The sequence below is a fragment of the Rhinatrema bivittatum genome, chromosome 1, assembly GCF_901001135.1.
Source record: "Rhinatrema bivittatum chromosome 1, aRhiBiv1.1, whole genome shotgun sequence".
NCBI classification, from domain to species: Eukaryota; Metazoa; Chordata; class Amphibia; order Gymnophiona; family Rhinatrematidae; genus Rhinatrema; species Rhinatrema bivittatum.
The window spans coordinates 278,858,680-278,874,614 of NC_042615.1; the positions used below are offsets into that span (position 1 = coordinate 278,858,680).

Consider the following 15,935-nt stretch of genomic DNA (forward strand, 5'->3'; position numbering starts at 1 on the left):
GTGATGAGTTAAGACGCACTAAACAAACACTGAGAAAATCTGAAAAACAATGACGGAAATGCCAATCTACGAAATCCCTAGAAATATACAAATCCCTATTAACAAAATACCGTGAACAAATCAATAAAGCAAAAAGACTATTATGCTAAACAGATCAAAATTGTTAAAAACTTAATCAAGGACCCATTTTCATCAATCTTGAATAGCTAAAACTTTCAAAGAACTCCTGTAATAAATATGCAACTTCTCTGTTAGATAAAATCAATAGGTTAAAAACACAGTTCTCTACCTGCTTACCGACAAGAACCTGAAGAAAAACATGGGCAAGCAAAATGGAACACATTTAACAAAGTATCTAAACTTTTGAAATTAACCAAATCACAAAAATTAAGCCTGCTAGTCACCCACTGGTTCCAATCCCCGCAAGTTCCCTGAAAACAGTACACAGTTTAATCACAACCATTCGCCGTCAGGATTGGTCCCCAATAAGGCAAAACAAGCTGTGATTAAACCCATCCTAAAAAATAAATCTGACAGAATTTGATTGGGACAATTATTGACAAATATCCAACCTGTCTTTTGTCACTAAAATCCTAGAAAAAGCAGTGTTATCACAACTAGAAAGCTACCTAGAAGACAGTAATATCCTATACCCTAACCAATTCGGATTCAGAAAAGATTGTGCTACAGAAACCCTTCTGTCTTCCTTAACTAACCATGTGCAACAAGGGTTTGACTATGTTGAATCCTATATCCTGGTACCAGTTGATCTATTGGCAGACTTCTACACTGTAGACCATACCCTGCTATGCCGTTAGTTAAGAAAAATTGGAATAGACTGAAATGTTATTAAATGGTTCTCGTCTTTCCTAGTAGATAGATCATTCCAAGTCAAACTGGACATTCACATATCTGACACCTTCCCAATCGATAAAGATGTCCCCCAGGGTTCAGCACTCTCAGCTACATGATTCAACATTTATATGCTGCCACTATTTACATTACTAACAGAACTAGGAATCAAATTCTTGCAGATGACCTACAATTCTACATCCCATCGGACAAATCATTTGAAAAAACTACCTCAACTCTGTCAACATACATGAAGGCAATATACAAAGACTAACTCAGCTGAAACTAACACTAAACACAAAAAAAACTGAAATTGTGTGGTTAAAGAGAAATTCTACGGTAATCAAACCGCCAACCCTAGACCTAGGAAACTTTAACATTACACCCTCAGCTCAAGTACGAGATCTAGGAATACAGATCGATGAGAACTTGTCAGTGAAAAAGCATACAAGCAAATTAATTAAAACAGGATACACCAAGCTTAGAATATTACATTGACAGAAACCTTTACTAATTACAAACACTAATATTCTCTCATAGATTACTGCAACTTCCTATTACTAGGCTTACCCTCAGGAATAATAAAACCACTACAATTGCTACAAAACACCTCAGCCAGACTTACTAGGGATAAAGAAATTTGACCACATCACCCCTCCCTGATATCACTTCATTGGCCTCCCGTACAATCCAGAATTCATTACAAAAGTACTGACTCTAATTTTTAATATCAACAACAACATTAACCCATGCTTAATAGGAGTGGCCCTTGAACCTTACACACAGCAGAGAGCTCTAAGATCACAAAACAAAGGACTTCTAAAGATGCCTACAACATGGAGCACACATCTAATACACATAATAGACCGAATGTTTTCCATAGCCGGCACCAAGTTATGGAACTCTCTTCCAGAGTCATTAACAGAAAAAATTTCAAACAGAAAAAGTTTCAAACGGGAACTGAAAACATGCAGGTCAATACAGTAAAGTGCGGCCGCGGTTACCCTGCTCCTAACCCGCTTTCTACCCACTTTTCGGCCACGTTAGCCCTTCCTGCGATACACAGTCCCCTTTGACCTACTCTTACCGCGTCCTTAAATCACCGGGTAACCCCTTCCGCCCGTGGCATGTATATTACATGTAAACGATCGAATTAGCTATTCCCTCCCATACAGTAGCGTGCGCCCCGACTATCGCTTTTTTACCCTGCTGTTTTGCCGCACGTTTAACCTGCTAACTTACCGCCTACCCTTACCCCTGCCCCTGCATTAGAGGCAGGGGTAAGGGTAGGTGGCAAACTTTCCCCCAGCCCCTGCTCACCTGCCCTGGCCGCGTCCATGGGTGCTGGTCTCCGGGGCAGCCCCAGTCCTCTCCCCTCCTCCCGACGCAACGAAAGCGGGAAAAAAGCAGAAAAAAAAAAGTTGCAAGAGAGAGGGGAGAGAGGACGGGCAATCCTACGCTCGGGATTGTCAGTCCTCTCTCCCCTCCTCCCAAAGCAAGGTGCGAAAAGCAGCCTTGCTTTTCGGGAGGAGGGGAGAGAGGACTGGCAGTGAAAAGCAACAAAGCGACTTACTTTTTTTGCAGCCCCCCTCCGGAGACTGACATCGGCGACGAGGGACCGCGGCTCCCCTCCCCTGCCTCCAGCTGCCCGCGAAGTTGGGCACATCGCACGGGCGAAAGCGGCCCCTGTGTGTGCAATTGGCCGCTCAAGATGTGACGTCACGACGTTTGGCGTCACGGCATGTGACATCACGTCTTGAGCGGCCCAATTGCACACACAGGGGCCGCTTTCGCCTGTGCAATGCGTCTATCTTCTCGGGCAGCTGGAGGCAGGGGAGCCGCGTCCGTCGCCGATGTCAGTCTCCAGAGGGGGGCTGCAAAAAAAGTAAGTCGCTTCGTTGCTTTTCACTGCCAGTCCTCTCTCCCCTCCTCCCGAAAAGCAAGGCTGCTTTTCGCGCCTTGCTTCGGGAGGAGGGGAGAGAGGACTGACAATCCCAAATGTAGGATTGCCCGTCCTCTCTCTTGCTACTTTTTTTTTCGCTTTTTCGCTTTTTTTTTTTTTTTCATTTTTTCCACTTTCGTTGCTTGCTTCGGGAGGAGAGGACTGGCAATCCCGAGCGTAGGAGAACCGTCCACTTCCTGGTACCTGTCATTTGAAATGACATTTGAAATGACAGATACCAGCATGTCTGTGAAGCGTTAGGCCAGCGCACCCAGGATACTGTATAGCGCTCTATACAGTAAAATGGGTTGCGCGGGCCTAACGCTTCACGGACGCTTCTTAGATGCAGCTTGCATTTGCAAGCTATTTACGTACAGTATCAAGCGGTAGGTGAGCTGGACTGTGCGTGCGGCAACCGCGGGTGCGCCCGGCACTAACGCAGCTCTCCCTACCGCTTCTTCCTGTATCGGCCCGATGGCTCCTTAGAAATACATATAATGTAACGTAAAATACCAATATGTCGATAACATCACTTTAGATAATGTTAGTAAATCAAGAAAAAAAGTATTGAGCGATGTAAAGTATAACAAGACATACTGAGTATGGCATGTAGGTTAATGACATGAAATTTATAGGTTACAGTCTTCCTTCATAACATCTTAATTAAGTTATACTTGTTGATGATGATGTGTTAACCTAGAATAGGTATTTTACAATTGTAAGAATGTAGATTATGCACGAACATGACCTAGAATATGTATTTGCTATTGTACTGACCAGAATGGGAATGTTGACCCAGAACAGCAGTATATAAAACACCTAAATAAATACATGAAAAACTGAACTCTCATAAACCTTCTTTACTTTGAAAAACAGGTTGTTTTGCTTTTGCTAAAATGTTAGTTTTAATGACTATCATTTTCTGTGTGTGTAACAATCATAAAGAAAAGCAGACTAAAAAGGGGTAAATTTTTCAAAATGTATGTTTATCCATGAAAAAATGCCCTTTGAAAATTGCTGTTCCCCACCACTGATGGTAAAAGTAGCTATGCCATGAACAGCATGTAGCCTTTTATCTGTAGTGAGAAGGAGCAGGATTAGGTTTAGGGAGGGAAAGTACATGCAGGGATTTAACTTTGAAAGCCTTCTGCATATTTTCACACATGTACTTTGCACCTGCTTCAAAGCAGGTGCAAAGTATGCAGGAACAAAAGTACTAGCTTTCGCCTACGAGCCCGAGGTTTCAAAAGAGAACTCCGTGTGCAGTTTCCTTTGGAAAGTTAGATTGCAGGTACCAGTTCCGATTTTCTGCTTGGTCATACCAAGTTACTAACTTGGAGCTTTTTTGAACTTACTTCCTTTTCCCCATTGCAGCTAAACTGGAAGATGGAATGGATTCAACCTTCAATTATGAGGGCAAATTTAAAATGCTTTGGAAATTGTCCTCCCCACATATTCAGTTTAGATCGGTTTTGTGTATACTGTGAATGATTCTGGAGTGCATATCATTTCTTTTTGTTATGGCATGCGAAAATTGAAGTGTGTGTGGGGGCCCGTGAAACATTTTGAAGCTGAAAATGGGTCTGTGTTCCCTGAAAGGTTGGAAGCCCCTGTCCTAGGATATTAAAGAAACTTAGATGTTCTAGCAGCCCCCTCTGATCTTCTTGTTAATAGTTCTGTGGAGATAGAAGTGGCCTTAGAACTTGAGACATTATAGACATTATCCTTTTTCATAAAAATATAAATAGAGAGCAGACTGGTAACTACATGGCTCATCTGTCTGATATGTGTGATAGATGAATTAATTGAGTATTGCTAGAATAGTGGAATATCTTGCATCTAGTAGGTTATGGGATCCAGGGTAGAATGGTTTACCAGAGAAGAGGTCATGTCAACACATCTTATAAATTACTTTGACTGAGCAACCAAATGAATTGATTAGGGGCCAGCAGTTTTGTGGCATATTTGAATTTCAGTAAGGTCTGTGACAACCACACAGGAAACTTGTAAATAAGCTAAGCAGTTTGAGGGTGGGCCCCATGGTGGTGATGGACTGGGTTAGAAGCAATTAAGTGATAGGCAGCAGAGGATACTGGTTAATGGGATAGGTTATCAGTGAAGCACCTCAGGGATCACTCTTGGGTTCAGCTATTTTCAGTATTTTTCTAAGTGAAATTGCAGAGGGTTTGTAGGAATAGCTTGCCTTTTTGCAGACAATGCAAAGATTTGCAATAAGGTGGAGTAGGAAAAAGTGTGATCTAATAAAACTTCAGGAATGCTCCTGAGTTTGGCAACTAAAATTTACTGCATAAAAAGTAGTGTCATGCATTTTTGGCACAGAAAGTCCTAGAGAGCAGCCCTTTGGTGCACTTGACTTCCATCAAACTGGTTAAAGACAGGGTGATTATATCTGATGACCTCAAGATAGCAAAACGATGCAACAAGACAGTGATGAGATGCCAGAGAACACTAGGGTGCATAGAGAGACATATTACCAGTAGAACAAAAGGTAGTAATATCTCTGTACAGGTCATTGGTGAGACATCACCTGGAGTATTGTGTGCAGTTTTGAAGGCCATCTCTCTCGAAAGACATAAGCAGAGGCAGTCCTGAGAAGGGCTACCAAAATGGTACAAAGTCTTTATCGTTCCCTTTGAAATGAGATTTAACTATGTGTACCCAAGAAGAGTAGATGGAAGAGGAGGATTATAGACATTCAGATATCTCAAAGGTATTGATGCACAAGAAGTGAGCATTTTTCGGTAGAAAGGACATTCTAGAATAAGGATTCAAAAGGGGTAGACTCAGGGTTCACATAGGGAATTTTTTTTTTCACCGGGAGTGGGAAGCTTAGCTGCATGGAATGATCTGGAGAGTTAGTGGAGGGCAAAAGAGAATTGAAGAAAACCTGATACAGGCACAGAGGTCTTCAGATGTAAGAATGTGAGGGTAAAACAGGAGTTTAGGTAGGCTCTGTGGTGGTGCATCAGAACTGGCAGACCAGGTGGGCCTTCCATTCATTTGCTAGTATTTTCAGTGGTTGTGTTTATAGGGAACAGGTATCTGATGGGGGGTGAGGAAGGGGATATGAAAATGATGGTAAGGGGAATGGAGCCAGAGGGTGGTAGGTTAAAAGTCTGAGGAACTGCTTTAACCTGACTAGCATTTATTTATTTTTCTTCTTTTCTTTTTTTAAGGGGAAAAGTAGCATAAATGAGTGTAATACAAAGGAGGAAGAGATGAAGAATGAAAAGAGTGTAGCAGGAAGTGGTGTTACATCTGGGAAGGAAATTGAGGGCTGTAAAGTGAAAAATCAATTAAAATATAACAGTATAGAGACAACGGCTGATGGAGGTGATGAGGAAGATGAGACTGAGGTAAGTCATCTTGCTGTGTGTGTGTGTGTGTGTGGGGGGGGGTTCCCCTTGTCTGAAGGCCTGGATGTAGAAAATGCTGAATCCTGGAAAGACGTGTATTTGCACCTCCTCTTTCACTCCCTCAATTGTCGTCTCATTTCCAGGAGTATGGAAAAGGAGTTCTCTCTAGCTCTGGAAGCCCCAGAACTCACCAGGAAATGCTGCTTAGACTGGATTTAAAGGATGTTCTTTACTCTCCATGTTCAACTTTTCAATGTGGTCCTTCTTTCTCTCAGGATGAATTGGATTTGTATAGCACCTTTGTCTCCCAAGTCCGCCGTAAAGTGGATATGAAGCCGAAAGTGGAGAGAAAAGAGAGAGCTGCAAAACCAGAGGAGAAAGAACCAGTGAAAAAAGCTGTAGAGGTGATATGTTATATATGTGTAGATGCCCATCAAGAAATGTATATGTGTACGTACACCTTGCTCATCATTAGTTTGTGAGGGTTTGGTAGTTTAACTGAGGGGGAGTTAGGTGGTGTCATTGCATTAAAGAAGAGCTTTTTCAAGGCGTGGGCTCTCATTTGATATGAGAGGATTCTTTTGGTGTGGGGTCCGGGGGGGGGAGGGGATTCTCCTGGTGCAAAGTGTGGTAGCCTATGCATTAAAGTGATAGCGCAGACATCAGCCACTACACTAGTAAGTGAATTATTAAAAGCTCGGTTAGCTAAAACAGACTACATTTTGATATGAGTTTAAAGTCCTGAACTTGAGTAAATTTCGGATAGAAGGTCAGTATGACGTGGGTTGAGAGTAGCTTTAGTTAAAGAGCAATAGATATTCTGAGGGGGGATGAAAGTGATAATGTAGGGATAAGAGTAGGTGCATACAATTTGCCATTTGGCAAGTAAAATAAATTTGGTTAAAAAGACAAAATTAAATGTAAATATGCATGTGATGGCACTGACTTTCTGCCAGGTTGCACCTTTTTGAACTGACAGATAGCTTCCTTTTTCTCACTGCAACCAGCGTGGAAGGTGGAGGCTGCTGCTGGGCCCTGAATTTTTCATGGAGGTTGTTCCCCCCCCCCCCCTCCCCCCCCCACCCTACATAGTGGCGATTTTTTTTGTTTTTGGGGGGGGGGAGAACAGGACCTCTGGTTTTTTGCAATGCTGCAGCAAGGGCTGCAAAACTATACTCTTGCCGTGGAATTATGAGATTCCCTGCAGAATCACAGGAGACCAGAAGCAGGGACCCAGATGGCACGAGCAGCAGTTCTTTCGGCTCTGGTTTTGTCTTCCTGCTGTCTGGGAGTAAAACCATGTCCCTCACAGTTCAAAGCATGAGTCAGGTCCTGGGCTGCAGCAGGAGGCGGATGTGACTCAGGGCACTGCCACTTGCCTTATTTACAGATGCATACAGAGGGTCTCTGGCGCCCGGGGTCAATGCATTTGTGTTGCCTCCCCAGCACCCCCCCCCCCCCCCCCAAATCCTCTCGTAGAAATGCTTAAGGGCAAGAAAGGTACACAATGTTAGGTTCCATATTAGGAGCTACCACCCAAGAAAGAGATCGAGATGTCATAGTGGATAACACATTGAAATCGTTGGTTCAGTGTGCTGCGGCAGTCAAAAAAGCAAACAGAATGTTGGGAATTATTAGAAAGGGAATGGTGAATAAAACGGAAAATGTCATAATGCCTCTATCGCTCCATGGTGAGACCGCACCTTGAATACTGTGTACAGTTCTGGTCGTCGCATCTCAAAAAAGATATAGTTGCGATGGAGAAGGTACAGAGAAGGGTGACCAAAATAAGGGGAATGGAACAGCTCCCCTATGAGGAAAGACTAAAGAGGTTAGGACTTTTCAGCTTGGAGAAGAGACGACCTGAGGGGTGATATGATAGAGGTGTTTAAAATCTTGAGAGGTCTAGAACGGGTAAATATGAATCTGTTTTTTTATTCTTTCGGATAACAGAAAGATTAGGGGGCACTCCATGAAGTTAGCATGTGGCACATTTAAAACTAATCGGAGAAAGTTCTTTTTCACTCGGCGCACAATTAAACTGTGGAATTTATTGCCAGAAGATGTGATTAGTGATTAGAAAGCCCCTGACTTATGCAGATAAGTCTCTCATTATTCCGGTTTTGCCATTTATATGGTTAACTTTTCAGTTATTAGTCTAAATGGCTTTTGAGCTTTGACCTTCACATGCTTGCCTAGCAAATATAATAGCAGACTGGAAGGGAGGAGGAATAGCCTAGTGATTAGAGCAGTGGACTATGAACCAGGAGACCCAGGGTTCGAGTCCTGCTGTCGCTCCTTGTGGCCTTGGGCAAGTCACTTTATATATATATATATATATATATATATATATATATATATATATATATATATATATATATATATATATATATATATATATATATATATTCTCAGCACTCAAAGGAAATTTTTTTGGGTGGTAGGTTGGGGTTTCATATAATCGTGTAGGCAACCCTGCCTCTTTCGAGCATATTATAATCATAAACCTGCCAACCTCCTCCTGTTTTTTTTGTGTATATATATTCATGCAAACAAAGCTTTTTTTTTTTTAGTGTGATAAACTATTTCTTAATTCATACAAAGTATGCAAGACATCCAGCAAAATATATGGACCGAAAAGGGTCTTTGATAATGCTCCAAAAATATTTTAAAATGTCACTTCACTACCGCGGGATATGATGTAAGTCTCTTATATATACTTGAGGTCGCACTCTTTCTACATGATGAAGACTCTATGTCCGTTCTATCACAACTGAAAGTATATTATAATCCCAACATGTACATGTTTCAGACGACCAGCGTCCTCCTTCAGGGGATGTACCGGCAAGTGGTGTCCAACACTCTATATGTAAAAATTATGGTGCTGATATTAAAGTTTGTTACTTCCCTTGAGGTTGCACGGCTGAAGACTCAACCCAAAAAAATTTCCTTTGAGTGCTGAGACACCCCAGCCCACTTGATGTGTAGGTTATCAAAATCTGTACAAACTCTTGTCAAATAGGAGAGAACAACATTGAATATATATATATAGAAAGACATGTTCTCACAGTGAATGAACCTGTTGGTTCTTTTTTTTTTTTTTGATATATTGTTGATTATATAGCACTGTGTAAGTGGCTAGATTTTTACTAGCTCAGAAGTTAGCCAGCTAAATGAATATTTGAGTAATTCAGCTAATTTCTAGCCAGTTTTTAAGTTAGGTAGCTAGAATTTAGCCAGATGACTTAGGGGTGTTCCGCGGACATAACTGGAAGGAGTTGTTAAGTTAACCAGCTACTTCCTATATGCAGTTAGCCAGATGACTTAGCCGACTAAGGGCCTCATTTTCCAATATCGCAGTGGTAACGCATGAGGGGGCGTGTCCTATGCAAATAAGGCATTTTTCGTGCAGTGGGGAAACCGCCGCACGCGATGTTTTCGCCATTCGCGGAACTGGAGTCGCAAATCGCGAAAACATCGTGCACCGCGATGATTCATTGGTTGTTTTATCGCGGTGCACGATGTTTTCACAGGAGTATCGCGATCCACGATATTCCCAGACAGCCTGTTTCAGTATCGAGAGAGAGACTTCCTATAATGCCTATGCCCTAGACAGGTATTTGAATCCCTATGGGAGGGCCACCTACTAACTCGGGGTGGGGATTACTCTCTCCTCTCTCTCTCCTCTGAAACGGGCTGTCCGGCTGTTAGTGCGATTTGCAAATTTATCGCACGCGATACACTGCTTGGAAAATGAGGCCCCAAGTCTTATCAGCTCAAATGGCTGTCCTACAGTTAGCTGGCTATAGTCAGTTGTGTAGCTGCACTATTTTAAACGCCTCGGTTAGTCGGATAAGTTTTATCCAGCTTTCCCTGTACGTACCCAGATCAGTCCAGACTCTTGGGTTTGTACCCCTGCCAGCAGATGGAGACAGAAGAAGTTTTATTGAAACTGCAATATAACATAGTGGGCCACCTGCAGTCCCTCAATATTTTTCTTTCTCCAGGCAATGGCAGATTGTGCAAAACCTGCGTCTCAGTAAAAATAAAAGAGAGCAGGTTTAGTGGGAGCCTTCCGGGGAGTTGTAAGGTCCTGATGGGGCTATCCTCCCTGGTTGAGGTGGACGAGCAGGGGGTTGGTGACCCTTCTTTAGCTTGCTCCAGTTACTGTGTGGCTGACCATCTGGTGGTCCAGATCCCTCAGCTCTCACAAGGCAGCTCTGTGACCCACTGGCAATCTCGTCCGCTCCATCAAGGATGGAAGGAAGTATTTTTGTTTATTTCTTTCTCTTCCCTTGCTTTGCTGATAAAGTTTATATTTAAAAAAAATAAGAGAGAATTTTATTCTCTGCCACGGTTTGCTGCTTACTTTGGAACAGGTGACTGTGGGTTTGCAGTGCAGCGAGCAGGTTTCCCAGCGTCTGCAGTTCGGTGCAGAGACTAGAGGTGCTGTTTCAGGTACTAAGCATGCATTCAGACATGCTGTGTGCTTCTCTTTGCCAGGCCTACGGGGGGGGGGATCGAGTTCGCAGCTCAATCGTTGAAGCCTATGCACCGGGTATGCTGCTAGTGGGGAGGGCATGTCAGCAGGGTCCTCCCCTCTTGTCTTTTTCTGCATCTTTGCTGTGCTAGGGCTTCTCCTGGGGCCTCTCTAACATGGCGGGGAGGGGGGGGGGGCATTTTGGATGCTGTTGCGTGGCCGGCCACGTGGTTTCAGGAGAGCTCGGGCCTTCTCCACTGCATCTCTTTGGGTCCTGGGATAGATCAGGATGATCTCAAAGGGGAAGATTTCCCTCTGGATGCGGGGCACACAGATGTTGAATCCCCTCAGGATCAGGATTTCGATGACTTTCAGGTTTTTTCCCTCTGAGCTTGTTCTCTTGATGCACAAGGCCTTTCTGGCCAAGAAAGCATCAGGGAGTGGGGGGCATGGTGACTCTTGGCCTTAACCCCTGGGCGGGTCAAAAGTGCGAACAAAGTCTAATCCTCCTAAGAGAGCGTGCCGAGGGAGTTAGGCATTCTTTGTGCCTGGCTTTGGGTTCTGGTGATCTGCAGGTTGATTTGGAGGATCAGCAGGAGGCCCCTGGGGCAGTTCCGGGGAGGTTCCACTGCAGGACACACCAGACGTCATACAGGATCCGCAGGAGGTGCCTGTGGCCGAAGGTGATGATCCCAAGGTGGTTTACCTCTTTCGCAGAGAGGAGCTTAGGTCACTGATTCCATGGGTTCTCCAGGAGCTTGGAATCAAGTTGCTGCAGGAAGAGTCAGACTTGGAGGGCACAGATCCAGTTTTGGATGGCCTGAGAGGGCTGGTTAAAGCTTTTCCCTTCCCCAAGTCTGAAGAAGCTAGTGGTCAGGGAGTGGGATACTCCTGAGTCCAGTTTTCAAGTCGGAAGAGCTATGGTGAAGTTCTAAACTGTACCAGAGGACACCTTGGAGGAGCCATCTCTGCCCAATTGGATGCCTTGGTGTTGGCAGTCACCAAGAAAGCTATTTCGGTAGCGGGCTCCATCGTATTGAGGAATGTCAGGAATGAAAGTTGGAGCTCAATCTCAAGCGGATTTTTAAGGTTTCAGCTCTGGCCATCAGGCCTGTGGTGTGCAGCTGTCTGGTGCAGAGAGCATGCCTCCGGTGGGTCCAGCAGTTGCAAGAGTGGCGTCCTGCGGAAACGCAGTGGGCGTATTGGCTGGAAGCAGTGGTGGCGTATAGAGCTGAAGCATTTTATGATCTAATCAGGAACTCTTCATGAATTATGATGTCGGCAGTGTCCGCTAGGCATCTGCTATGCTTGTGGAATTGGGTCACTGGATGTTTGGTCCAAGTCGCAGCTTGGAGCACTTCCTTTTAAAGGAAAGTTGCTGTTTGGAGAAGATTATGAAGCATCTGGGTGTGAAACCAAGGTGCACAAGCCTAAGGGTAGAAAGTTGGTACTGGCGTGGACTAGGTTTCGGGACAACAGATGATTTCGTCAGCCCAAAAGTTCTAGGGGTCCGCAGTGGCAGTTTTCTGCCAGGACTTTGTGCTGGGGCAGTCCTTTCAAGGGGGCCAAAGGCATCGGTTGCATGTCAGGTCTTCAACTCTGGACGGTTTTGGTGATAATGTTCTTCAAGTGGGACTCTCTAGGTCCCACCCCGTTTTAGTGGGCTTAGGTACATCCCAGGAGTCTGGACTGATCTGGGTATGTACAGGGAAAGGCGTTCTGTAGTTCTGGGCGGAGAGACACCTGAGTCGTCTGGCAGCTTCCCACATTGCGGGGAAGGAGAATGTGCAAGCGGACTTCCTCAGCCGACAACACCTAGACCCCGGAGAGTGGGAGTTGTCCGGGGCGATGAATCTTCTGGTACGCAAGTGGGGAGTTCCTCACCTCGACCTGATGGCTACCCTGAACAGCGCAAAGGCTCCCAGATTCTTCAGCTGCAGACTGGAGCACAGCTCGGAAGGGGTGGATGCCCCGGTTCTTCCCTGGCCTCAATACGTTCTTCTCTACGTGTTCCCACCTTGGCCTCTGGTGGGAAAGGTACTCAGAAGGATAGAACTCCACAAGGGGCCGGTCATTCTCATAGTACTGGAATGACCTCTGAGACTGTGGTTCGCGGACCTGGTGATCATCGTAACAGACTGGCCTCTTCGCCTTGGTCACTTCCCAAACCTGTTCCACCAGGGACCGGTATTTTTCGATCAGGCAGATCGCTTTTGTCTAGCGGCCTGGCTTTTGAGTGGCGGCAGCTGAGAAAGAAAGGGTATAAGGAGGAAGTTATCTCCACTCTCTTGTGGGCACAGAAGACATCTACTTCTCTCGCTTATGTCCAGGTATGGAGAGGGTTTGAGACTGCATGTGCTGAGGCCAAGAGTCCAGGCACACAATGCTCCGGTGTCTCAGGTTCTTTCCTTCCTGCATTCTTGTCTCTCCAAAGGTTTGTCTTTCAATTCTCTGCGGGTGCAGGTTTCGGCACTCTATTCCCTCCTTGGGTGCATTGATGCTTACACTGTGGCGACCCATCCGGATGTCATTCGCTTCCTTAAAGGGGCCAAACATTTAAACCCACCTGTCCGGCCTACTTGTGCGTCCTGGAGCCTCAATTTGGTGCTTCAAGCCCTTTGCGAGGCGTCTTTCGAACCCCTCTGGCGGGCCATGCTTAAAGACCTCACTCTTAAGACAGTATTTTTGGTCTCTCTTTGCTCGGCCAGGAGAGTGTCAGAGTTCCAAGCCTTGTCTTGTCAGGAGTCCTTTCTCTGTTTTTTCTGACTTGGGTGTTTCCCTCAAGACGGTGCCATCTTTTCTTCCAGAGGTCGTGTCTTCTTTTCATGTCAGTCAGTCAGTGGAGCTTCCTGCCTCTTCTCCTGAAGATATATTGCACGCACGCCTGGCGGTGACCTCAGCCGCATTGATGTAAAGAGAGTCCTACTCCAATACTTACAGGTTACTAATGAATTTTGCATCTCTGATCATCTTTGTCCTATGGAGCGGCCCTAATAGAAGTAACAAGGCCTCTAAGGCTACCATTGCTCGCTGGCTGAAGGAGGCCATTGCGTCGGCTTATATCTGTCATGGCCGGTCAGTTCCAGAGGATCTGAAGGCCCATTCTTTGTGTGCACAATCTACTTCTTGGGCGGAGAGTCAGTCGGTCTCTCCTCAGGAAATCTGCAGGGCGGCTCTTGGAAGTCTCTGCATACTTTTGCTCATCATTTTCGCTTCGACGTCCAGGCGCCAGTGTTTGGTTCCTTTGGCAGGCAGGTGCTTCGAGAGGGTGGGATCGAGACAAATCCGCTTTAGGGAAGCTTTGGTACATGCCCACTGTCTGGACTGATCCGGGTACATACAGGGGAAGGAAAATTGGTTCTTACCTGCTAATTTTCATTCCTGTAGTACCATGGATCAGTCCAGACTCCCGCCCGGGCTGTGGTTTCTTTTTGCTTCGTCCGCTCGAAGGTTTTTTCCTTTTTTTTTTTGTTTGGCTCTTCACAGCATTTTGGCTCCAGTTACTTCCTATCAGAACTTCAAGGCACCGGAAGTCTTTCGCAACTGGATATCTATGTAAGAGCGGTTCTTTCACATGTTGATAGTTCAAATTACATGTTGGTTGTTACCTGCTTGATCTATTGATCTTCTACTGGTTAACTTTACCTTTTCTTGCTTTGATAACATTTATACTGAAGGAATGCAGGGTGAGCACTGTCCTGATATAGGATATCCTTTTAGTTTTTTCTCTATCTCCATCTGCTGGACAGGAGGCTCAACCCACTGTCTGGACTGATCTGTGGTGCTACAGGAACAAAAATTAGCAGGTAAGAACCAATTTTCCTATACCGCATTTCTGTCAACAAGATTCTTCTAGTTTTGGGTAAAAATATGCAATCTGGCTGGTGTGAGATACCAGTGGTATAACATTTTATAACTATTTTCAACTATTAATGCTGAAATGGAGCTCCCTTTTAGTAAAATCAAAACATAAATCCCACCTCTCTTCCCCCAGTGAACATTAAGAACACAAGAGAATGCCATACTGGGTCAGACCAAGGGTACATTAAGCCCAGCATCCAGTTTCCAACAGTGGCCAATCCAGGCCATAAGAAACTGGCAAGTACCCAAAAACTAAGTCTATTCCATGTTACCATTGTTAATGGCAGTGGCTATTCTCTAACGGGCTGATACAGTAAGGTGCGGTAGAAAGGGGTGAGTTAGTGCCGGGCGCACCCGCGTTTGTCGCACACACAGTTTGAAACACATATCACTCGATACTGTATTTAAATGGCATGCAAATGCAAGCCGCGTCCAGGAAGCGCAATCCATTTCACTGTATAGGCGCTATACAGCGCCTATTCAGTATGTTGGGTGCGCTGGTACCTGTCATTTCAAATGACATTTGAAATGACAGGTACCAGGAAGTGGATACAGGAGAAGGGATGACTGACCCCCTAACTCCCCCCAAACTTTCCGCCAGCCCCTGCTCACCTGCCCTGGCCGGCGAGAGCGGCTTCAGCAGCCCGGGGCAGATCGGGCGCTCCCCATGGCTCCCTATTCTCTAAAACATAATGGGGTAGATCTTAAAAAAATACACGCGCGCGTACTTTTGTTCGCGCAACCGTCGCGAACAAAAGTAAGCCAGATTTTAAAAGATACGTGTGTTGCCGCATGTATCTTTTAAAATCCGGGGTCGGCGCGCGCAAGGCTGCGCAAAATCGGCAGCCTGCGCGCGTCGAGCCGTGCAGCCTGCCTCCGTTCCCTCCGAGGCCGCGCCGAAATCGGAGCGGCCTCGGAGGGAACTTTCCTTCCACCCCCCCGCACCTTCCCTTCCCCTACCTAACCCACCCCCCGGCCCTATCTAACCCCCACCCCCCCCTAACTTTGCGCGCGCCGGCCAGCTGCCCCGCTCCGTGTTCCGGTCCCGGGGGCTGGTCCGGAGGTCACGGCCACGCCCCCGGGCCGAAACCACGCCCGTGTCACCGCCCCCGAAACGCCGTTTCATTCCGCAACGCCCCCCGACACGCCCATTTTACGAAGCCCTGGGACTTACGCGCGTCCCGGGGCTCTGCTCGCGCTGGCGGCCTATGCAAAATAGGCGCGCCTACATCCGGCCGGTTTTACGCACGCAGGGTATTTAAAATCCGCCCCAATGAGTGCACGCCGTGACCTCTGACGTCGCACGCCATGACCCGAGCGCCCGGCTGGACGTCCGAGGTCACGGCGAGCTGTTCCATTCCCCTTATTTTGGTAGCCCTTCCCTGTACCTTCTCCATCGCAATTATATCTTTTTTGAGATGCG

At 45.8% G+C, this 15,935-nt stretch overlaps 1 protein-coding gene across 3 annotated transcripts in view; it reads left to right on the forward strand.

Annotated features, from left to right (window-relative positions):
- Positions 1-15,935, forward strand: part of TTC31 (tetratricopeptide repeat domain 31) — a 167,312-nt gene that overhangs the window by 52,810 nt on the left and 98,567 nt on the right. For all 3 annotated transcript variants that reach the window (XM_029595609.1, XM_029595600.1, XM_029595618.1), the window contains exons 7-8: positions 5,992-6,171; positions 6,447-6,575. In XM_029595609.1, coding sequence (XP_029451469.1) covers positions 5,992-6,171; positions 6,447-6,575 — 309 coding nt within the window. The remainder of the gene's footprint in view (positions 1-5,991; positions 6,172-6,446; positions 6,576-15,935) is intronic.